Source organism: Microcebus murinus, chromosome 9, assembly GCF_040939455.1.
Source record: "Microcebus murinus isolate Inina chromosome 9, M.murinus_Inina_mat1.0, whole genome shotgun sequence".
NCBI lineage: Eukaryota > Metazoa > Chordata > Mammalia > Primates > Cheirogaleidae > Microcebus > Microcebus murinus.
In genome coordinates this window covers 1275297-1301606 of record NC_134112.1, presented here as the reverse complement: position 1 = coordinate 1301606, position 26310 = coordinate 1275297, and the positions used below count along the sequence as shown (strand labels likewise).

Below are 26310 nucleotides of genomic sequence, written 5' to 3'. Positions count from 1 at the left end.
GCAGGTGCCTATTGTAAATTTAAAATGTCCTCCTGTCTGGACCTCCCAGAGTGCCCACAACCTTATCTTAAAATAAGCATATCCTTTCTGGTCTTCTAGATAAAGTCTAACCCTCTTAGCCAATTGCCAGCCAAAGAATCTTTAAACCCACCTATAACCTGTAAGCCCCCGCTTCGAGATGTCCCACCTTTTTGGGCCAAACCAATGTATGCCTCTCATGTATTGATTTGTGACCTTGCCTGTAACCTTTGTCTCTCTGAAAATGTATAAAACTGAACTGTAACCCAGCCACAGCGAGCCCACTTGCTCAAGGCTTCTTGAGAGTGGCTCCGGGTCATGGTCCTCAAATTTGGCTCAGAATAAACTTCTTTCAAATATTTCAGGGCTTGGATTTTTTCTGTCCACAAGGTTATAGGTGGGTTTAAAGATTCTTTGGCTTGTAATTGGTTAAAGACAATCAAGCTTTGTCTAAAGGTTTGGACTGGTTTAACATAAGGAGCTGTTATCAGAGATAAGCCTACCCAACTGGACATAGATTTGTTGTGTAAATTGAGGATCTGAAGGTTTGTCTTGCATAACCTTAGGCCTGTTAATGGGTTACAAAGGATGTCTCCAAGAAGGGAGGGGGGCATGATGAGGCATGTCTGACCTCCTTCCTCCTGGCAGGCAGTTTAGTTTTAGGATATTCCTTTGGCCACTATGGGGTCCATTTAGTCAGCAGGTGGAGGGGTGAGCCTTAAAATTTTATTTTAGTTCACAAGTCCCAATTTGAAGAGCTGAGTATGCAAACTAGGACCTATGACTGTGATGCAGGAGTGTGTGTGTAGGATCTATATGTATGTATGGACACATTAATACATGCACATGCATACAAGCTTTCTCATATTATATTACAATGGTCAGAGAAGTTGAGGATTTGCTTACGATACTAGGCCAGTTGTCTAATCGTCTGTACTTACAAACAAGGAATGACTAAACCAGCAAACACTTCGATGTCATTCATTTAGCAATATTTATTGAGTAGCTACAATGAATGTGTAGACATTGTTCTAGGCACTTGGAGTAGTGAACTAAAAATCTTAAGGCTGAAGAAGCCCCCCCACCCCCCACCAGCTGACTGAATGGACCCCCTCTTGGCCAAAGGGACACCCTTGATTTGCCTGCCAGGAGGAGGGAGGTCAGACATGCCTTTCCCTTCTAGGAAACCTTTTAGAAACCTCTTAGAAATCCTTAATAACTCATTAGCAGGCCTAAGGCCATAAAAGACAAACCTGCAGGTCCTCAATTTACACAACAATCATGACCCAGCAGCTAGTCTCTGATTAATAGACTTCCTTAAAACATTCCAAATCTTTAGACAAAAGCTTCATTTTTTAACTAATTACAAGTCAAAGAGTCTTTAAACCCATCTATAACCTGTAAACACCCCCCTCTTTTGAGATGTCCTACCATTTTAGGCCAAACCAATGTATGTCTTCTATGTAGTGATTTATGACTTTATGTGTGATCCGTGTCCCTGAAATGTATAAAACCAAACTGTAACTCAACCACAGTGACTCCACTTGCTGAAGGCTTCTTGGGTGTGGCTCCAGGTCATGGTCCTCAAATTTGGCTCAAAATAAACCTCTTCAAATTATGTTACAGTTAGGCTTCTTTTCAGTTGACAGAGTATAGCAGTAAATCAGACAGACAAAAATGTCTGTCAGTGGAACTCATGTTCCAGTGGAGTGGCTAATCAGAGTAAATACCCAGATGAGATGTTGTGGTGGCAGCACAGGGCATGAGAAGTAAACTGTGCATGTATTTTGAAGAATATCATATCTACATTACTTATCAAACAGGTGTTAGGTTTCTTACATGTGGGAACTCCAAAAGTATGTATAAGACAGAAAGTGGTTAATGCGAAACTTAGGCTTGTAAAACAATGGCCACAGGAGTCTGGAGAGTCCCCAGACGTGTAACCCTAACAGACAGCTGCAGCCAGCACTCCTATCCCCTTCCTACAGGGACCCAAGTTTACCCCTCCCTCTCTCCTGATAAGGACAACGCCAGAGTTGAAGGATGGATGTGACTGGGGCAGGAGTCCTAGGAGCTCAAGTGGCTGTTCTGGCCCACTTACTCCCCCCAGAAAAACCCTCTATAAAACCCAAGGCTCTCCCCTTTTCTCTCGTGGATGCTCTTTGGCATCCCACTGCACCCATCTGTACCCAGATGTTCAAAATAAACAGCATTTTGCCACACCCTGAGGATTAGTGTGTCTCTCTCTGGGCTCCAGACCTAACAACAGGATTATTGTGAGGATAACCTGAAAAGATATAGTTTGAAAACTATAAAACTCCATAAAGGTATCATTAACCCTTTAAAGCATATGATCTGATCTCTACTAGTCAGTCAGCATTTGTAATAAATACTATTCATATAGAGATTCAACAAGTCTTTTCTGAGTGCCTCATGAAACAATCAAGTAAGGAAGGACTTTTTGAGGGGAAAAGGGGATGAGAGGAACATGCAAATACATTTTGATTCAATTGCAATTGGTGAATTGTCTGAGGTTCTATTTTAACAATCTCTAAATCACAGAATCGAGACACCAGGAACCTTTTCTAGATGTATTCTACAAAGCCTAGAAAACAGTGCTAAAAAGGTTGATTTAAAAAAATTAAGCAAACTAAAAAATGTTAAAGAGAAATGCACACACTAGTGCCTATGGAGTGAGAGGTTATAGGTAGAATAATTCCTGGAAAACAGGAGATAACTACATCCAATGAATATAGAAATCCATTTTTTCTAGAGCAAAAATTATAACCACTAGGTAACTTAGAACATAGATCATTTAAAGCAGAAGCTTTCTGACAAAAGGTGCCAGCTGCAAGTACAAAAAACATGGCATTCATTTTTTGATGTAAGATAATTATAAATCCTACACTCCGGTCAAATTAAGTACCTTTCTTTACAAGCAAAACCTAACAAATGGGAGGAGACAAATGCTGCAAGGACAGATTTTGGAGTAAGACAATGCCTTCCAGCAGTAACGCCTATATTTCCCAACCTCCCCTGTAAGTCTGTTACTGTCTCCCTCCTTGGTATGTCTTTCTGTTGAATTTTTTGTTGTTTGATAGATTTTTGTTTGTTGGAGCACGTCACCAAGGAAGGACTCGCTTGCAAGATATTAACAGAAGGATTCATGGAAAAGACAGAACTGTCAAAAGATGGGCATTGGTATTTTTCACAATAGGTATTTAAAAAACAGAAAAATATTTAATTCCTTCAGGTGATTCATATGCATGCTTAAGTTTAAGAGTACTGCTTTTCAACATAATGTACCAGCTCTTGTATACACTAGGAGAAAACTTAGTAAGAAAAACCTGTTTATTGTTTTTTACCTAAGAAATTCAATTGTTGCTTGTGAAGGTTATTCCGGTCTATCATCAGAATTCTTGGTCAACCCTCATTTTATTTACACATATAAATACAAAATAATTACATAATATTTTATCTACCCATCTGTCAAGAATGAGTTATCAAAATAAACACCCAAATGTATATAAATAGGGATTTATAATTATCTTACATCAAAAAATGAATGTTCAGAATCATTTTATCTTGCAACAAAATGCCTATTTGCCAGCAGAAAAGTCAGTCCACATTTTAGAATAATTTCTACCATATTTAATATATATGAGCATATACTTGCATATGTATACATGTATATATATGTAAACATATATACAAATATACAGCACACACATATATGTATATAAACACACATACAATTTGGGCCTTTAAGGAGCAAAATATCTATCTATAAAATGTGGCCATATTGTCTCCTTAAGATTAGAGATGGCAAAGTTTCACTGTATTTTTATTTCTTTGAAGACATCAATTTATTCAAGATTGAAACAATGTCAACATTTCGACATTAGGTAGAAAAATCTTTAACTACTATTATGAGAACAGACTTTAGTCCCTGAATCATGGATCCCCAAGCTGAGGAAAATATTTCCCAATCATACTAATTAGATACTTGCCTATCTTATTCACTAAAAATCAGAAAACATTTATCCAAATGTGTGCTGCTAACCAAGTTTGAAAAACATATTAGAACTAGGGAAATAAAGTTCAATAAATAAACACTGATTGAACAAATTAATGTACCTTTTTAAAACAGGAATAAAACTGTCTCACATTTAAATCACTGTTTTTTAAAAGGGGTAAAAGAATTAAGTCCCCTTTTCATTTCAGATTCAATTATCAGTGAATTCTTCATAACTTCAGAACTCCAATGCTCATGACAAAGTATCTAGGAGAGGACTTCAGAACTCCATAACTTCAGAACTCCAATGCTCATGACTAGTGTATCTAGGAGAGGACTTCTGACTATGAAGTTTTAACCATGATCCTCAGGAAGCTTTTTCAAGCAGCATCCAAACTCCTGTAACTTTGACTACCTGTTCACAATTACTTATAAAATTCCTACCCTCCTCTCAAACTGTAGTAGGAATTCACTATGCCCACCATCTTTTATCTGCTCTGTTTCCTCTTCAACCACAGGAAAACATTTATCTGATAGAAGATGCTATAATTTGAATGTTTACATCTTTCCAAAATTCATGTTTAAGTTTGATCTCCAATGCAATAGTATTAAGAGACAGGGCCTTTAGGTGTCTAGGTTCAGGGCTCCTCCCTTGTGAATGGGATTAAGAACTTCTCTCTATATATAGACGTGCATATACAGATTGATTGAAACAGAGTTTTTCAGTCGCCTGGGCTGGAGTACAGTGGAGCAATCGTAGCTCACTGCAACTTCAAACTCCTGAGCTCAAGTGATCCTCCTGCTGCAGTCTCCCAAGTAGACAGAACGATGGGCATGCACCACCACACTGGGTTAATTTTAAGTTTTTGTAAAGGCAGGGTCTTGCCATATTGCCCTGTCTGGTGTCAAACTCCTGGGTTCCAGTGATTCTCCCACCTTGGCCTCCCAAAAGTGCTGGGATTACAGGTGTGAGCCACCACACCTGGACAGATTAAGACCCTTATAAAAGAGGCTTCATGCAGGGTTTGCCATTGGCCTTTTTTGCCCTTCCGTCTGTTTCGTCAGGTGAACACACAGCATTTAAGGCACCATCTTAGAAGCAGAGAGTGTGGCCCTCACCAGACACCAAAACTGCTGGTGCCTTGATCTTGGACTTCCCAATCTCCAAAACCGTGAGAAAATAAATTTCTATTATTTATAAATTAACCAGTATCAGATATTTGTTATAGCAGCACAAATAGACTAAGATAGAAGAGTACTCAGAAAGTGTAGTATTTCACCAGGCCCTTTAATTTCTCTTATAAATCAAAACACTCAAAGAAATAAAGAATCTATTATTTTCTATCATAAAAATGTGATATTTATATCTATGATGGAAAAAGAGATGTTTACTTCAAAATTATTTTAATTTAGAAATAGAAAACACCTTGGAAGAAAAAAACACAAAATATATAGGCAAATTTTTACTTCATGAGCTTCTCACACCCTCACTTATTCACCAATCCCTAAGATGAAAAACACTCTTCCAAAACGTATTCAGCCACCACTGTAAAAGAAAGAAAAATGGTCATTTCTGAGCATTTATAGATTTTCATAATAATTATTTGAAATCCAATATGATATAATTTTAAGGACTCAAGACCAATTATTTGAGAATCACCTAACTTTATCCCAAGATAGCATAAAAGAAAGGCACACTGAACTTTAAAATCTTAGAACTGAAAAGGTCCTTAGAGATGACGTGGCTACTGAAACAGGTGTATTTTAAAATTCACAACGCTCATTTGCGAAATGCCATTTTGGAACAATCTATCATAATGTCTCTCTGAACGTGATAAAAAATATGAATTATATGACAGGATGGTAAGTTGAGAAGCTTTTTAATTTCATATATAATCAACAAACCAGTTGAAAATAAAGACTGTAGACAAGCACAATGGTACTCAACTAATATATCTTACGATTGTCATTTAAAAACCTGGTTTAATGATAAAAACAAAAACCACCTTTTCCACAGAACTTCCGGAGTTTGAATAGCATAAGCATTAAAATTGTATACTCAGATATACACTTTAGTACTATAATGTTAAACAAAAATAATTCCATTACTAGATGAAAATTATAAAATTATTCCTGAATATATACCCCTGAATATACTTTAATGCTAAGTATTTTAAGGGCTTATGTTACTAAACAGTATTGCTGTAATTAAAACACAGCAAATGCATAACTCCTTTAAATTATTCTTTAAATTATGATACTGTGGATATTAACTTTGACTGCTATAATTGTAAAGAAAAAGAAGAAAAAAAATCATTATAAGAAAAAAATGTGATAAAAATTCAATCTAATGAAAAAGAAGCCTGTGGTTATATTTCCCTTGCTATTATCTCAAAATGATTTAAACAGTGATTTGTGCTCTTTCAAGTAGGGAAAAAAGATTTCTGTGTTTTATAGCTGTCACATCATAACATGAAAAGAGTTAAGTTTTCTGTAGCCTTTCTCACAAAATGTTTTAATTGGCTTTTAAGGTAAAAAATATCTAAAGATAGATTTTCAACTCAAATACTGAAACAATTTTTTTAACCAGAAGAAAAGTTTTTTACACAACTAGCTTCCAAAAGGTTGTATATGCTGCTGTATCACTTATTAGCTGTGCAACTTGAGTAAATCACTTACTCTGTGCCTCAGTTTCTTCATGAGGATTAAATGACTTGACTCACATGGAGCAGGAACAGTTCCCAGCACATGGAGAAGTTCCCAGTAAATGTTGGCTATTATTATTACCGTCATCACCATTAGAAAAAGGCAAAAGGACCATAACATGTTCACTTAATTAAACAAACACTGATTGCTTTTTAAGGGAACTGGACTAGGTTCCATAGGAGATACATAAAATATAAATAATCAAATAGGTTTGCCTCAGAACTCATACTCTAATGTGAAAGGTGTATCTAAGTATGACTGAAGGCAGACAGTGATGTCTGGCAAGAGAGACAAAAATACAGTGCTAAGTAAAGGCTGGGAAAAATTTTGAAAGAAGCTTGCATATCAAAAAAATGGAAAAGACAGGCTTACATTTTGATCTGGGCGTAAAACTGAGAACAATGAAGGGTGATTATCACAGGAAACTAATTTCGTACCAATTTAAAGAAACACTTCATATCCATTAAACCTGTCCATGAAGGAATGGGAAAGAGCAGAAGCACTGACTATGAAAAAGGACCTGAAAGAGACTAAACCATCCCTTCTTCACAGATTCGGTAACTAGAGCCCAGAGGCAGTCTCAGGTTTTCTGAATACTACAATTCCACAATTGGCATTTCTCACTAGTAAAATAAAAGGAATTCCTGAACTGACAAAGGAATTCTGAATCGCTGAGTCCTATCCAGCTCTAACTCCCCATGATCCTAAAATATCACTTGGTGGCATTTCTGCTTAATATAGTAACTATAGTAATCTACTTACGAAATTCCTGACAATATGCATTACCTTCACCAGTATCAGTGATAAAATGTCTAGTATTTAAGAGATTTATAGTTTAGAAAGCTTTTTAAAAATCATTGCTTTCAATTTCACCACTCCCTAAAATAAGCCTGATATTACTACCTCCAAATGGCAGATGAGGCTGAGAGATTAAATGAATATAAAATCAGAGTAAATTTACTGAAACTCACACCAAGTCTTTATACTAAAGTGAATTACCTGACTATACTTTAACTGCTCAATGCCATAAGGTATCCCAGTGATTTGTAATGAATTTAAAAAAGCAAAAGTATTTGGAAAAGAATAAAGTGATCTCAATGTTCTCAGACTTTTCTTCTCCTCTCTAACATACTTAAAGGTTATGATACCTTCCTATCAGTATCAACAGCTCATTATAACAACTTTCACCTAAGTTCTTACCCAAATTTATTTTTAGGGCCTTACATAACTTCAGTCATAATCCAAATAAGAACTAGTATCCTCATTGAATAAAGTGAGCACAGAGAAGCTAAGCAAATTACTCATGGACACGACAGCTACTAACAAGAAAACAGATGCAAATCTACACATTCTGATCCAGAGATCAAACTCTATCACAAAGGTGATTTTTAAATGGGGAACATTTCCTCTACACCTTAAAAATCAACAAGATACAGCATAAGAAGGTCCTGGATCTTAATATTGGATCTGTCATTGAATACCTGCTTTGTGACATACTGAGTGCCTTTAACTTACTAATACTTTCTTGACCCTGTAAAATTTTATTTATTATAGAAAATAGTGCCTAGCTCACAGAGTTGCTGTAAAGATCTAAAAGCACTTCGAATTAGTAGATACTCAAAAAATATCAGTAGACTTTAACAGCACTAAAAAGTCAAGAGACGTATCTGTGTAGTAATAAAATAACAGGCCAACTGTCAACTCACATGGTTTCAATTTTCATTCGATCTTAGATAACAATCTATTTCACAACTTTACTTACACGATGATGTTATTAATAGGGATATGGATCAATTTCACAAAGAAGCCAATGAATCCCATTATAGCAAATCCTATTGCTGTTGCCATGGCAATCTTCTGGAATTCTGCATTTAAAAAAATAAAACTCACATTATTTTTTTTTAGACTGTCACTGAAAGTATGGGGGAAAAAACAGCAGTAACATAAAAAAACTGACTGGCATACATTTCTCCTGATAAGCAGATATATAATTTTTTAAAAAAGAAAAAGTGAACTCTTGATAGTAAGCAACTTGCTAGAGAGGTTTTGAAATTTCCATATTTTGTTGATATGTAAGGAAACACAGAAATAACAGTGTATGTCTGTGTTAGTGAATTCATTAATAAGCACCAGAAACATTTGATCTTCTTAGCAAAAAACCAGAATTAAAAAAAAAATCATAAATGGAAGAAATATGTAAATATTTCTCTTAAAAATTATTTAATGCAATGTAATTTTTATTATAACATATTGATAATAAAAGCTGAAACATACTTTTTTGGTTCATTATAAACAATGGATCCAGTGTCATCGATACTATGATGAAGACAAAAATAAGGCTTAAAAAGTCAAATTGGGTTAAGCACAATTTTATAAAAAGGCTTCAGGGCCTGGTAATGTTCTGGTTTTATGTTATTTCCTCAGGGAAGCTTTCCCTGACTTCCTGACTTGGTTTGTCCTCTCATTAAGTGCTGTCAAACTTCCTCCTAGTTACCTTCCATAACACTTACCACAGTAGTAACTAAAAATACAATTGCAATCATTTATTTATGATGGTCTTCCCTGATAGATTCTAAGTTCCATAAGAGCAAGGACTATTCTCTATTATATTTAGTTATATATTACATATATTCTCTATTATATTCCCGACTCAGTTAATGAATAATAAAAGTATACAAATGCTGGTGTACCTTTTAACACATGAATGTTATATAACAAAATAAACTTTCTAGGTTGGCAACAACTATATTATTGGTATCATGTTAAGGTTTGTTCGTTGGGGAGGGAGGAGAGCAGGGAGGACTCTACAGATTTCCAAAGTGGAAATATGCAATATACTAAAAACTCTAAAGTGATAAAATATGACTAACTCAAATGTAACATAAAAAATAAGGCTGAAATAAATAATCTTATGCCATTTGGAAATCCATAAAACAGAAACATTTAGACAACAAAGAGTATATAAAATTTAGGAAGAAATGACAATTTAAAAAAATGAAGCAAAATAAATCAATAAAAATGTTGATGAACATAATGCAACAGTTATTAATCAGGAAGATGTTAATCAAATAAAAACTTAGAAAATGCTAAGATTTAATTTTTTCTATTATATTCAAGCTATTACCTTTTCTATCAGGTTTGGTGCATCTTTTAACCAGCCGAATTGAGTCCTTTACAAACTGCCGACTTGGCTCAACAAACTGCATTACCTGATCCATGATGGACTATTTAAAAAAAAAGAAAGGAGAAAAAGTATTCATTGATATTATCATATAAAAAGGACTTGCTCAGTTATATCAAGATGTGAGACCAGCCATGAATTCATCCCTGATATGTGTCAATTTCATCCCATGAAATAAAACAAAACAAAAACTCTAAACCCTAAATTAACATTATTTTTGTAAATTCCAGTAAAGCATCAGATCAAAAGCAATAAGAAAAACACAGATCTTACTCATATTATGCTCATTAACAAAGGAAAGGATCATATATTCTTAATATAAAAGGGCTATCTCTATTAAAAGGTTAAACAATTGACAACACATTCATGCTTTACTCCCTGTGCAGTCCTTTCACTGATAAGGAACCAACAATGTTGGGATACAACAATTGTTTCCTGTATTTTAAATTATCCAGAAATTAGTGTCTAGTACAGTGAATGCCAACTATACTGCTGCAAAAGCCTAGAATAGAGGCAAATGTGGATTTTAACCTGAGTGTTCCAAAACACGCCCATATAACACATTTAGAGAACAGTGTATTGTGTGAGATTGATAAAGACAGATGAAATTTTCAAAAATCACAAAAATTGGCTAAAGCAAGATCCAGATTCTGAGAAGTTATTAGCTCAACTCCAGACAGTTAGGTTTGAACACATCTTTTAAGTAAACAGGTTATCATACAGGTTCTTCTGAGGAACCTAATACCCAATATAACTGTCATCCAATCTCCGTTTTGAGATCCATTGGTATAAGTAATGAGGCCAGAGTATTACTTGTATTTTACTCTATTTCCAGTGCTTAGAACAGTGGCCAGATGGTGGCTCATTATCATGGCTATGAAATGCAAATCTCTCTAAGTGCCAGTTTCCTCGCCTAGGGTGAACAGTGGATGACTGAATGAAATATTGTATGTGAAGCACTAAGAATTCTGTAATATCCTAGGGCAAAAACACAGGAATGCCTGTTCTCTCTCAGTATTTCATTTAATTTTCCTCTTGAAACCCAAAGGACTTAAACTTTTCGTAATTGTAAAAGTCACAATGAAAGCTAAGGACTCCTTCAGAAAAAAGGAGTTTTTTTACCCAAAATACTGCACTCAACGTCAGGAAAAGACATCCAATGATCTCTTGATCTAGAATCTATGCCAATCCTCTCACTTTACACCATGGGAGTGTTAGCAAGCCCAGGCTTGAATATAGCTCTTTTAAGACAGGACTCCACACACATACACCTTCCAAGCCAAGCCCCAAGGGATTCCGGGGACAGGCCACCGTCTCTGACTACAGCACAGAAGACACTGGAAGCCCCGGAGCGTAAAAATCCAGACGAGTGGCAGAGAACTACGACCAGAAGAAAGGCGAACTCTGGCCAGGACCCTAAACCCGGAAGGACCACGGGCCGTCGATGCCCCTCTCCCTCGGGGGACTGAGGCCCTGTCTGGGTCTGTCTTCCACCAGAGGCTGTGCAGATAGGTACGTAGGAGGACGGAGGGCCCGGCCCCTGGCCTCGGACCTGAGCAAAGGATCTTGCTCCCCGACCGCCCCGCGAAAGCCGCCCGGGGAGTCGGCCTCTGCGAGTCACAAGGGTCTGGCCGCCCCGTTCGCCCGTGCCCACGCGCAAGAAGACCCTCACCTGTACAGCTGCCACCTAAGATGCCAGGGACACGTAGCACAGGAATTGACTGGCTTAGTCCCACCGGAACCGGAAAACGGGGCTCTGGCAATAGCCCGCCCATTCCTTCGTCCAATTGGTTCTTTACGCGAAGACCTCAGTGCGCAGGCGCAGCGCAACGTGCGCCTTGGCGTTGCTTCCCGGAAGATGCCGGGGCGCGGTGACTGGCCTGTGGTTGGGGCGGTGCTTTCCTTAGGGTTTGAGCTTGGCCTCCGCACTGCGCTTGCCTGGCTGAGGAGTCCCGGAGCCCCGCCCAGCCGCCGTGCACCGGATCACGTTCGCCGCGGGACCCGCTGCGCCCTTGCGCGGCGCCTGCTCGCTAGTAGCAGTTAACTGGGTGAATCTCGGACAAATGGACTCCGTTTGTTCGGATGGTTGATTCTCATAAGTGTTTCTGTTTCCCGCGGCCCGCCGTGGGGCGTGTGTCTTACTGTACGTACTTTTGTCTGTATGCAGTGTTGGTACGACCCAATTTAGAATAGTCTTTCCACCCCAAAACGTGGCCTTCCGCTGTCAATCGTGGGAATATCGCTGGATTTGAGGCCGTCATTTGGCGTGGCAAATGCTAGGTCTGTTTTGAGGAAGTGGTTAAAGTGTATTATAAGCTTTGGTTGCGGTTTAAAAAGTAAATAAATAATGTGTATGGTATTCCCCCCTTTTCCCCTCTGGGTGCCTGAAATCGTACCCTGTATATACTGGTATTTCCCATACTGTACATGCATACCTGTGATAAGTTTAATTTATAAATTAGGCAAGTAGGACCTTAACAAAAATAATAAAACAATTATTACAATACACTGTAATAGAAGTTATGTGAATACGATCTCTCGGGCTATCTTATTGTATTGTCCTCACTCATTTTTGACCCAGGTTTTACTTGGAGAACAGGGGACCACTGTAGGTGCTTTTTGACTCCTTGTGTTTTTCTGATAATATTATAAACTCAGACATCTGGGTAAGCTTGCCAACGTATGATTTTATGTTTTTAGAGTAAATTACTGTTTTTACAATCTATTGAGTACCTTAAGTGTATAAGACTTTACTGGGTGCTGTGAATAAGCCAAACATGTCATACCTTCTTGGGGCTTATGGTCTAGTAAGGAGATTTAGAGTGTAGGGAGGGAAGCAGACAAGTGAATAATTACAAGTAAATGCTATGCAACAAATAAAGAGGATGTTGTGAGAGAGGGGAAAAGACTGAAATAAAGACAGGATTACCTCGAATGGTCACCTTTAGACCAAGGAGATGACACATAGACTGAAATTAGTAAAGAATTAGTCAAACACACCTCATTTTGTTCATAGTTTAAAAGTGACTTTTAAAACTGAAGGCATACATAGTGTGCCTACACTACCTACAGTAGAATGTGTGGAGAATTTGTTAAAACTTTAGGTTCATTACCTCCAGCCCAGGCCCACTGAATCAATATGGGGAATCAGGTGTTAGAAATTTACATTAAAAAAAAAATTTTACCAGGAGATTTGAGGTACTAAGGTTTAAGAAGCACTGAGAGTTCTAACACCTCTGTGCTAACTCAGTTACTCCTGAGTTATATTTGTTCTTCAGATACTTTTGTTGTGCTCCCTAGTTAGGATAAGAGAGGAGAAACAATGCATAGACCACAACATTTTGAAGTAGTTTTCACTCTGCTTTATATCCAACACATGTTATAGTTAATAGTCGCCTGAAACAAATATTAATAGGCTCTGGTGTTTTGCTTTGACATCACAAATTTGGGAAACCTAGGATCTCAGCTACTGAAAAGTTATGCCCCTCACCATAGTGCACATATACTATAAGACCACTGAGTATTATGGAACACCACATTGAATCATTATGTCTTTTGATATTTGGATGAGATGTATTGATACATCCCCACATAGTGATTAGAATTTCTTTTTGAATTCAGAACTTACAGACATTGGTTTTATAAATGCTAAATGTCATGCAGTCATAACACAGCCTTTGACCATGGAACAGGTAAATTAAGCTATATTATTACAATAATCTTATATTTCTCATGAAGTGGTACGGTCTTAAAACTATGTTAAGAATGCAATCCCTGCTGCCCCCTCCCAAAAAAATTACTGCAAACTGAAAAGCCAATAATATATTAGAATGGCATGCATGGAAATACACAACCCAAAAGAAGGCAGAAAAGGAGAAATGAAAAAAAGGAGTCAAAAAGTAGTAATAAAACAGGAAAATGAAATATAACTAGATATATAATTCCATTACATTTGTTTCATGTAATTTTTATGTTTAAAAATTCCCTTTAAAGAGATGTCAAAGTGGATTTTACAAAACAAGTTAAGATTCAGTGATATGTTGATGGCAAGGATGCACTTTAAATATAATGACATACAGGTTACAAGTGAATAGATGGAAATGAACAATGACAGGACACTTCAGAATTTGGTACCAAGGTTTGTTGATAACAGTATTAGATATTTAGACTTTTGGGGTATTTTATAATGATAAAAGGTCAATTTATCAGGAATGTCAATTTATCATAAATGTCATAAATTTACATGTTTGTAAATTATGTGAAACAATATGTGAAACAAAAAAATAGGAAAATGTATAAACAAGTAGGAAATTTTAACAGTACTCTTTCAGCAATTGATAGTATTAGGCAAAAAAGAAAAATCAGTGAAGAAATAGAATATCTGAACAAAAAATACCTTGACCTAATTGCTCTGTAATGAAGCACTATCCTACCCCATGAACTACAAAATACACATTCTTTTCAAGTCCATGTGGTAACTTCTCCAACATAGAACATATCCTAGGTGGTAAAACAAGTCTTAATAAATATAAAATGCTACTATAATATCTAATAATCACACTTCTTGGTATTTACCCCAAATAGTTGAAAACTGTGCCCACACAAAAGCCTGCACATGAAGTTATAGCAGCTTTACTCGTAATTGCCAAAACTTGCAAGCAATCAAGATGCCTTTAAGTAAGTAAATGGATAAGCTGTGGTATGTATACCCAGACAATGGTGTATTACTCAACTCCCAAAAGAAATCAGCCATGAAACCATGAGAAGACTTGGAGGAAACTTAAATGTATATTACCATGTGAAAGAAATTAATATGAAAAGCCTGCATCCGGCATTTTGCAACCGTATGACATTCTGGGAAAGGTAAAACTATGGAGAAAATAAAAAGATCAGTGGTTGTTGGGGTGGGGTGAGATGAATAGAAGAAGCACACAGGATTTGGAGGCAGTGAAAACACTCCATATAATACTGTAAAGATTGGATATTGCACAGGTTCCCAGGAATGGTGGGAAACTATGAACAAACCCAGCTGCCAAAGTGGTAGTCTTGTGAAACAGAGGACTCACACAGCATATCAGGCAAAGTAAATATGTTACTTTACTTGCAGATAGGCAGCAAGGATAAACAAAAGCCTAGGACCCCTGGTGAGCTCAGGAAAGCTGCCCAGGGTGGATGGAGTTTTCATCTGCCCCATTTTGCAACTTGGCTGAAGGACCCCAAGAGCCCTCTGCTCGGGGTTGTATACCCCAGTAGACCTGGGCTTACTCTGCACAAGTGTTGTAGGATATCCTGTTCTAGGAGAGATGAGGACAGAGCCAGGTTTTTCCAGACATTTTCTCCTTATCGCAGAATGTTGAATTCTCCCTAAGAATTACGAGCACAAGGGGGAAGAGCCAGGTAGGCCAAGGCAATTCAGAGACGCGTCCTCCTGCAGATATGCGGATATGTGTCATTACATATTGATCCAAACCTATGGACAGCACAACATCAAGAATGAACCCTAATGTAACTACTGATTTTGGATGATTCTGATGTGTCAATGTGGGTTCATCAGTTGTAACAACTGTACATTCTGGTGGGAGATAATTGATAATTGATAATGAGCATGTGTTAGGCATATGGGAAATCTGGGTACCTTCCTCTCATTTTTGCTGTGAACCTAAAACTGCTCTAAAAAAACAGTCTTAAAAAAAGATTCAAAGCTAACATTGTTTTCTCTGACCACTGTTACATTAGAACTCTATAACATCTAGATAACTAGAAAATTCCCAAGTATTAAAAATTAAGCAACATACTTCTATAATCTATGGGTCAAAGAAGAAATCACAATGGAAATTATAAAAATAGTTTAAACCATCTATTAATGGTTTTCATTTTAAAACACCAAATCTGCAAAAATATAGATCAAAAAGAACTCTCATACGTGGTTGGTAGGAGTGTAAAATGGCATAGTCCTTTTGGGAAAGATTTAAGATTTAAAGACTTTTGGGAAAGTTTGTTATAAAACTAAGGATTTGCCATCCTATGATTCCACAATTCTAATTCTAGATATTTACTAAAGATATTTGAAAATGAATTCACAAAAAGACTTATACAGGAATGTTTATAGCAGCTTTATTCATAAAAACCAAAAAACTAATGTAATAATGAAGAAAGATACAGGTATAGTCCCACAATGGAATAGTACTCCATAATTGAGGGGAAAAAAACAATTTACAATAACATCGATGCATGAAAAAAATATTATGGTAAGTGAAAGAAGCCTATGCAAAAGAGTGCATGGGATACAGTTCCATTTACAAGAAGTCCCAGGCAAGGTAAAACTAACATATGGTGAAAAAATCATAACAGCATTTGCTTCTGGGGGTACAGATTGAGAAGGGGGGAGGAAACTTGGAGTGAAAGTCATGTTTTGTAACCTAACAGGGATTACAGTTGCATGGGGGTCTCAGTTAGTTTGGGATGCTGTAACAATACGATAGGCTGGGCAGCTTAAATGACAGACTTATTTCTTACAGTTCTGGAAGCTGGAAGTGGGAGATCAGGGTGCCAGCATGATCATGTTCTTGGTGGAGGCCCTTTCCCCACTGGATTCTCACGTGGCTGGCGGGGGAGTAAAAAGGACTAGCTTTCTTCCTCTTCTTACAAAGACACACATCCCATCACAGGGGCTCCACCCTCCTCACCTAAGTACCTCCCAAAGACTCCACCTGCAGATGCCACCACGGCATGGCTTCGACGCATGAATTTGTGGAGGAGGACACAAGCATTCAGTTCACAGCTACAAGTGTGTGCATTTGTCATAACTCATCAAATCATGTCCTTAAGGTCTGTGTATTCTACATCAAAAAATAAAACACTGTAAGCAAATATTGAACTCAAGTTAAATGATATATTGTTGATATATTTAGGAGTGAAGTGAACAGGCATCTACAACTTATTTTGATTTAAAAAAGGATAGATTCATGGTTGGATAGAGGAATGGTTCAATGTGTTTATAAAGCAAATACAGTAAATGTTAAATGTAGACTCTTAGTTGTAGGTGTAAGGGTGTGCATTAAACAATTCTTTCATAATCCATGGGTCAAAAAAGATCTCTGAATATTTGAAAATTTTTTGTAACAAGATGGAAAAAAGTCTATATGCAGATCACTAAATCAAGGTTTTTAAATTTTGTTTTGACATGAATTATGATGAATATAAATTTATACATAGAAATTTTAAATTGCCCCTCAATTTAAAAATTTCAGTGAAATATTAATGTTATTTGTGATAAGAATCTGAATTAATGTTCCATTTAAATTCTTGATCCTATGCTTGAAACAAAAAAAGTTTTAATAGATCTATAGAGAAACAAGGACTCCATAGCACCTGTCTTATTGGTGTGCATTACTTCATTTAAGTATCATAGCAAAGTAGGAAGAGCTGTGTTTTTTAAAAAGTGAAGCTGACACTCAGACACTAAGCATAACAGATCCATGGTTGGAGTGGCATAAAATTATGGAAGTGTTAACAGTTCTCCAGGAAAAATCAAGGATTGGACATAGATATAAACACAGTCTTTCAGACAAGAATATTTTAGTGTTAAAATGTAATTAGGTCAAATAAAGTTTTCTTCACTCCCTCAAATCCTTTTTGAAAAAAGACAGGTTTTTAAGTACTGTAAAAAAGTGATTCTATCTTATTTTGCCAAAAACACAATAACTAGAATAGGGTAGTGACCATGACTTGAGAGGTTTAGATATCATGTACTTAATTTACCAGTGACCCTATGTCATCAATTCAAGTAAACAGTTTGGATTAACTACTTCTTGAAACTCCCTGTTCCCTTTACTTTGTGATAATTTTCTTTCAAACAAAAACAAAACACACTTGTTGGAGCCTCCTTAATGAGCTTCCTTCCCGCCTAGGTCCTGTGTGGGACAGGATAGGCTAAGTTCCCGACAGGCAGAGCCACCTGGTCAGCACCTGGGCCACAGTCGCAGGTGGCTCCGCAGCAGGGTACGGCCTTTCTCACACGGTCACAGAGTGTTCAGGCTCCTTCCAGCGGGAAGTGCTGCTCTTTTCCCCGGCCTTGGAGTCCTCCAATGTATGTTTTGCATCCAGGGAAGAGACGAGGGAAGAGAAAGTGACAGCTAATGTACTGCTATGAGTACATTATTCTCAAGTCTGTGTCTCTGCCTAAGGTCTTTCTCCTAAAATCCCTATCTGTGAATTGAACATATTCTTTTTGCCTCGAAACTGGTAACCCTCATGCACACAATGGAGTACTATAAACTATATAATAAGGAAGGCCTCCTGGTAGTAAGCTGCAGCACATGTTGTTAAGTGAAAAAAATTAAAAGGAAGGTGGAAAAAAAGGTCTACATTTTAAAAATCTCTCACTTCATATATATAAACATATATACGCTTATTTTTTAATGGAAACAGACTTTTAAAATTATATAACTACTTATAGTGAAGATAAGGATAGAAGCTAAACTACCTGGAATATATTTCATTTGGTATATTTTATATGATTATTTTAAAAATTATTTGGTTTTTGAAAGCAAGTCCTAAAAACTGAAAATTATTGAAGTGCAGAGTCGTTGCTCCAAATTACTTTAAAACACAGTAATTTATTTGTTCATGGTATGAGGACAAAAAGAAAAGCATAAAAGCCTTAAATAGTTTTCAGTAATCATATTTTAGTAGGATTGTTGGTGTCATTGAGACTGGTATCTCTGTGTTAGGGATAAAGTGAGTAATTATATTGATGTTGTTGAGAACAGGGATTTTCAAAGTGGCTAGAAGGGGAAGCAGATAAAAGATTCATGAGGTTAAATTAAAACCCTGTAATCCCTGGTTTGAATTGGAAATGTCATTATGAATCTATGAGATATTTTATCTGAAAACAAATAACAAACATGATTTCCGAGTTCCGTTCACTCAAAGGCCTAGAAACAATGATCAACCCAGTAGCAGTGAGTGCCTGGCCCCCAGATTATGGTCTCTAAGTACTGTTTTCAGTAAAAGAAACTAGATCTCCCCGGAGAAATGGAGGAGTCCAAGACTGGGGGAGGAAACAGACAAGATGAGTCTGGACTGTTATTACATAAGCAGCCTCAGAGCTGACCTGGAAGGCTCCTGCCGGGCAAAGGTGGGGCAATGTGAACATCAATAAGGACCATAAATGCATCGAAACACCATGAGTGCATTTAAATTCTTGCATTTATTGTTACACCTAAAAACTTTTTATTCCTCTTTGAAGAACAAAGTGAGCGAAGTGTAAAGAAAGTGAGAAAGTGTGATTATTTTGAAAACTGGCTGATAATGGGTAAGAATCAAGCATTCCACCTCACCAACAAAATCATTGATGTGGGGTAACTTCTTTATATAAATTTATTTTAGCTAAAATAAACAACAGCAATAAAATGATATGGTTAGAATGTTACCATTTTGTAATAAATTAATGAATCTAGGTTACAAGTCAGGTCAGTCAACATTTGCAGTAAAGGGCCAGATAATAAATATTCTAGGGCTGGGGTCCATATGGTCCTGTCTGAAAATGGAAATGCAGCCTGCTGCAGCCGTAGCACATATGTGAGTGAGGGGGTGTGATTGTGTCCCAATAATACTTCACAATAACAAAAAAAGGACCCATAATCTGCCATCCCATAATCATTCTAGGCAATAGCTGATAACATCACAAAAGAGAGAAGGGCAGATGTGTGTCTCAGAACATAGCCTGGCCTATGATGTGCTCTTGCCAAAAATGATAACACTGATAATAGTTGAACCTAGTCTCTCTCAAATTCATCAATTTACAGGAAATATAGGGACAGAGAGCATGTTAAACACCACCACTAGTGTGCAGTCAGCAAAATGAACATTATGAAAAACTCTACACGACAAATATCTAGTTTTAAAAAAATTGCAAGAGAAAATGGGGAATCTATGAATTAAATATATTTAAAAGGCATATAACTGATGACAATATATGTATCATAAGATGCATATATTTATCCTGATTGCATAAACAAGCTGATGTTTTATACACACAAATCATATTTAATAATATTACAAATTCTTATTAGTAATTGAGGGTAATCTGTTACTCTCCTAAATTCTTAAGGTATGTGAAGTATACATACCTTATACTTGTTGCTAATTGGGGCGTGGGGAGGTTTTGCTGATTTGACTGCCTGCAAAAGTCAGTTCTGAATGATAATGTGAGTCTGTTTTGTGCCGTTTTGGTTGGTGTGACATTTTAATCCCTCTTCTAGGAGGGAGGGGAAGCTAAATCAGTGATTCCCCAAGTTATGCTGTATTGCTTCAGAGGGCAGAACATTTGTAAACCAACATTAATGTCAATATCTGACTATAGAGTGTGTATTTAGAGCAAATTTCATCCATGTATGGACATAGGCTACTTCTTAATCTAAGTTGTTGAGTACATCTTTTTAAAGAATTTATGACTATATTTTTGAAATAATTTATTTTAGTTAAAATAATACATTCTGATTATTTTAGATATTTAGATAATACAGATAAGCACAAAGAAAAATGTTAAAAAAATCAGCCACAATTCTTCATATAGTACCTACCTTCATTCACAGGTAAACCTCACTCTGGTTCTCTGTGGTATATACAAACAGAAGGATATCTATGTAAATACTTAGAAAAATATAGATATATGTAATAAAATTTGATCATATTAAAATTATGTATAAAATATAAATTTATTTTTATGGACCCTCATCCTCAGATTAAATTTATTTGATTTGAGTTTAACAGAAGAGAAATGAACTGAAATGAAAATGTAAGAATTCCTATGGTTCTGAACGTAAAACAAACATTTGTTTTCAACAAGCAATATTGCTCTTTAATTATAACTCAGGTTAAGAAATTGTGAAACACATAAAGATTGAAGTTATAAGATTTATTCTAAAAATGTTTTAAGTTTAGATAGTGTTAGTTTCAGAGCCGAGAGACAGACACACGAAGCCTCATTTGTAGCAAAATACTGTTTTATTTTGAACATCTAGGTACAGAAGAGTGGAGGTGAAAAAGGTCCCCCACGAGAGAGGGGAAAGCCTTGGATTTTATAGAGGGTTTCTCCTGGGAGAGTGAGTACCTGGGACAGAACAGCTGCTGTAATAAAATTTTTTTTAAACAACCAATTTCTGCGTTGGTCTCATCCTGCAGAGATAAGAAAGAGGGGGGTAGGAGTGCCAACACAGCTGTCTGTTAGATTTATAACCCCCAACTCTCCATAGTCCTGCAGCCATTATTTTATAAGCCTCAGTTTTGCATTAACCGGATTCTGTCCTATACACACTTTTCGGGTTCCCACCTGGAACAAACCTAACAGTCAAATTGGCACCTGTCTATAGTTAGAAAATTAACATACTTTCTCCTTCCGTAGATCCCTTCCAATTTCTGTAAGTCTTTTGGAATGTTTCCTAAATTAGCAATGATTCTTTTATTAACCACTTTGGGACCGCGCTCACCAGCCAGGAAACCTCGCCCGCAGCTGGCACTCGCAGTCTGCGGGCTGGGCGCTGCGCAGTGACAGCGCGTCCGCTTTGCTCTCCTGTGATGAGGAAAGCTTGAAAGCACTGAAAGCTTGTTTTACTTTATAGGCAGCTTTACTTGTAAATCAGAATAGATAACATATACATATATGTTTTCATTACATTATGTTTAAATGTTCACAATTTTATTTTGATAAATGAAAAATTAGAAGTCACATCACAGCTGTCGGCTAAAGTCACTGTGCACGTTCATCTGTGGCTGTCAACAGATAGTCTATGCTGGCACCGAAGTGGTTGAAGCCTACTTTAATTCTTTTAAAACAACAAGGCATAAATTGTAATGCCCCTATACTCCTATGCAACATCTTACTGGAAGTCTTAGCTAATGCAATAAAACAAGAAAGGGCAGGAGGCATATAGATTGAAAAGAAGAAATAAGATTGCCTTTGTTCACAGATGACCTGGTTGTCTATGTAGAAAATCCCACAGAATCAACAAAAATCCTCCTGGAATTAATGAGCAATTATAGGGAAATTTATAGGATACAACATTAATGTACAAAAGTCAATAATTTTCCTCGATAGTAGCATTGAAAAATTGAAATTTGAAATAAAAGATGCCATTTTTATTAGTACCAGAGAGAGAGAAAGAGAGAAAGAAAGGAAAAAGGAAGAAAAAAAGTCACTGAGGTGTAGGTATAAATTTAACAAAATATGTATAAGATCTATAAGAGGTAAAACTCTGATGAATGAACAAAGAAGTTCTAAATTAATGGAGAGATAGTCCATGTCCGTGCATAGGAAGACTTGTCAAGATGTCAGCTCTTCTCAACTTTGTCTATAGAGTCAATGTAATTCCTGTCAAAATCCCAGCAAGTTCTTTGTGGTTATCAACAAATTGATTGTAAAATTTATGGAAAGGAAAAACTAACCAACACAATTACTGAAGAACAATAAAGATAAGGAACTGGCACCACTCAGCTTCAAGATGTATTGTAAATGTATAGCAATTAAGACAGAGTGATACTGGTGAAAGAAGAGACAAACAGATCAATTGAGCAGAATAGAGGGCCCAGAAATAGGCCCACACAAATGCATCCAACTGATCTTTGGCAAAGGAGCAAAGGCAATTCAATGGACTTTGTCTTTTTGTCTTCTCAACATTTGGTGCTGGAACACCTGAGCATCTATGTACAAAAAAAGGTGCACCTATACACAGACCTTAAACTTTTCATTAAAATTAATTCAAAATGGGTCACAGACATGAATGTGAAATGAAAAACTATGAAACTTTTATAAGACAACATAAAAGAAAACCTAGGTGACCTTGGGTTTGGCGATGAATTTTAGACAACAAAAAACAAAATCTGTGAAAGAAAATCTGATGTCTGAATTCATTAAGATTAAAAACTTCTACTCTATCAAAGACACTAATAGAACAAAAAGACAAGCCACAGACTGAGAAAATATTTGCAAAACACATACCTGATAATGGACTCCCGTCCAAAATATGCAAAGAACTTTTAACACACGACTATAAAACAACCCAGTTTAAAAAGTAGGCAAAAGATCTGAGCAGACACTTCATGAAAGGTGTGCAGGTGAAAAATACACGTATGAAAAAGTACTCAACATCACATGTCATCTGAGGACTGCAAATTAAAACAACAGTGAGATATTACTACAAGCCTATTAAAATGACTAAAATCCAAAATACTGATACCAAGTGCTGGCAACGATGTGGAGCTTTAATCCTCAGAACATCTATCAGGAGAAAAAGAAAAGGATGTGGACCAATAGGAACTTTCTTTCATTGCTGGTGGGAATGCAAGTAGTACAGACATCCTGGAATACAGGCTGGCAGCTCCTTACCAAGCTAAACATAGTCCACCATACTATCCAGCTGCAACTGCACTCCTTGGTATTTAAAGGACAGGAAAATTTATGCTCACACAAAAACTTGCACACAAATGTTTACAGCGGCTTTATTCAAATTTACTAAGACATGGAGGCAACCAAGATGCCCTTCAATAGATGAATGGGCAAACAAACTGTGATAAACCCAAGCAATGGAATACGCTAAAACAAAATGAGCTATCAAGCCATCAAAAGACGTAGAGGAACCTTAAATTTATATTGTTAAATGAAAGAAGACAGTCTGAAAAAGCTGCATACTGTATGGCTCCAGCTATGTGACACTCTGGAAAAAACGAAACTACAGAGACAATAAAAAGATCAGTGACTGCCAGGGGCCCCGCTGAGGTGAGGGAGGGAGGAAAGAACAGGTAGCCCAGGGGCGTTTAGTTCAGTTGAAACGATTCTGTATAATGCTGCAATAGTGGACACAGGACTTGATACATTTCCCAAGATCCATGGAAATGTACAGAGTGAACCCTAATGTAAACCACGGACTTCAGTTAATAATAGCATGTGGGTATCGGCACATCACGTGTAACGTGTTCACTACTGTCAGACAATAGGACAAACTACACAGAGGGAGTCTGGAAAGGCTTATGGTAGCTCTCTGTACTTTCTGCTCATTTTTTCTGTAAACCTAAAACTACGCTAAAAAGTAAAGTCTATTAGTAAAAATTTAAAATACCTTATAAGATCCCTGGAGATGGAGAAAAACTAGAGAATCTTCCCACTGCTTCCTTAACACTCTGTCTAAAGAACACTAGGCAACACCGAGATCCCAGCACTCTTTCCTCTTCGACCAGGAATTACTTTTATAGAGATTCGAGGCACCCAGCACCTCTCCCAAGACACAGTGGTTGACAGTGATGGGTGAGACCACACACTGTGTCATAACAAGTTGACTTACTTAAAAAAGGCAAGTGGTTCTGACACCTTTATCACCTTCTCTGGGGCTTAAGCAATGAAACACAATGGCATCCAGTCACACTTTCTTTAGGTGTCACGTGAGGTATGGAGGGCGTTACGGGCTGAACGGTGTCCCCAACATCCACACGTGAGGCCCCAATCCCGGACCGCGGAATGCGGCTGCATCGGGAGACAGGGTCTTTAAAGAGGTAGTTAAGGCAACATGAGGGCATGCAGCGGGCCCTATTCCAATACAAGTGGTGTCCTTTTATGAGGACAGGAAATTTGGACACAGATGGGCTTCATAAGAAACCAACCCCGCTGACATCTTGACCTCAGACTTCCAACCTCCGTGAACGAATGTCTGCTGTTCACGCCCCCCAGTCTGTGGGTCTGTTAGGCAGCCCTCACAAATTCTCACAAAGAGCAAGCTTTTATTGTCTTTTTTCCTTCCTGTTTTCCTAAAAGAAATATTAAAAGTTCAAGCAAGTATAATTTTTGGACACACACAATTTTATAAGAATATAAAAATCATGAAATGGTATCTTCTATTGTTGCAATGTAGAGTTAACCCTTTAGGAAGAAAACTTTGTGAAAACTCATGTTAGGAAAAGGGATCACAGGTTTTAAACTTCATTATTAAAATTGTTTGCTGTCCATTAAATTTTACTGTCAAGTATTTTCTTTTTTTTCAAGGGGCTTAGGGACATTGTATTTCCTGAGTTCATGCATGTTTAGTTTCTTCAGTGACTTGGATAAGTATAAAATTGGACATCACTTTCTTTTCTTTACAACTTGCCTGAAATATAAGCATTCCAGGATATTCTAGCACTAATTGTTCCTAAGGGGAAATCTGATGCTAACACAAATTTTTCAGTTTTTGTTCCCTCTCTGTGATTAAAAAATTGTTTCTCTAGCCCTGAAATTCAATGGCAGACAGGATGCCTCAATGAAAAGTGATACCCTGTATCATTTTCCCCCTAGACTATTAGATTCTTACTTCAGTTCAGGGAAATGTGTTCTTATCTCTTGTGTTAATGTTTTCTGTTTGATCTGTTCAGGTATCTGCTTAAGGAGACTATTATTTTGTTAGCTTTTCTTTGTTCTTTATATATTTTCTTAATTGTTTTACCTTTCTTGTTCTTTCTGTACTTACTGTGATGAGCTCAAGGTTTTTTGCACTTTATTAATTCAGCTTTTAACTATTCTGTTTCTTGCTGTTTTAAATTTATTCTCTGATGTTATTTTGGTTCTAAGGTTTTCTTTTAGTGGTACAATCTTCCATTTTATTTCATTCTATTATTAAATTAGTTCACTGATGAGAAATCATATTATGGAGTTCATGTCCTTATTCTTTTGTCACAGAAAGTAGTTGTGCAGAGTTTTCTGCTATTTCTTTGAGATCCTCTATTAGATTCTTTATCTGTCTTCTGTATGTTATTATATCTTGCTATGTATTTATCTTTAAGTAGTATATTTGTATAATTTAAATTTAAATGATCCTTTAAAAATATTTGTCATAAAAGTTTAAAACTCAAAAATGAAGAGAATAATATAATCATGTCATTTTTTTCTTATTGCATATGCAGAACACGGGCAGCTTGTTCAACTTTCCTTTTGCTCTCTGTAGTGCAGCTGAACTCCCCTCAGTATCCTTTGTGTATTTTCAGAATGCTGTTTGCTTCCTAGAACTGTAGCTTGCAATCTGTCTGCTGGTTCTGTTCAGTTCTCTGTAGCCTGACGATGCAGGCAAGTGGCATCAGCCTGGCTCCAACTGTGTCTCCTTTGCTTAAGGATATGGATGCTGTTTCTCCTCTGAAATCTGACTCAGCCCCTTCTTCTGTGACTCACTTGGCTCAAAGTGCTCACAGTTAACAGTGGTGGCAAACTCTTGGTCCCAGACTATTCTTCCAAGTCCACACAGGTCTGATGTCCCTTCTGCCTCTGCTCAGCATCTTGCTGTAGAGACTTCTGCTCTTGAAGATTTCTTTCTGAATTTGCCCAAGCTCCCTGCTCAACCACTCAGGCTACTTTTCTCCAAAGTATGAAATA

At 36.8% G+C, this 26310-nt stretch overlaps 1 protein-coding gene across 1 annotated transcript; it reads right to left on the bottom strand.

The window, feature by feature from the left end:
• Positions 1–5420: 5420 nt before the first annotated feature.
• Positions 5421–11736, bottom strand: SEC61G (SEC61 translocon subunit gamma). Its single transcript, XM_012775595.2, has 4 exons — positions 11593–11736; positions 9864–9963; positions 8502–8604; positions 5421–5579 (listed from the first exon to the last, which is right to left on the bottom strand). The coding sequence occupies exons 2-4, from the start codon at positions 9955–9957 to the stop codon at positions 5570–5572; spliced, it is 207 nt and encodes a 68-aa protein (XP_012631049.1). The 5' UTR covers positions 9958–9963; positions 11593–11736; the 3' UTR covers positions 5421–5569.
• Between the last annotated feature and the right edge of the window lie 14574 nt (positions 11737–26310).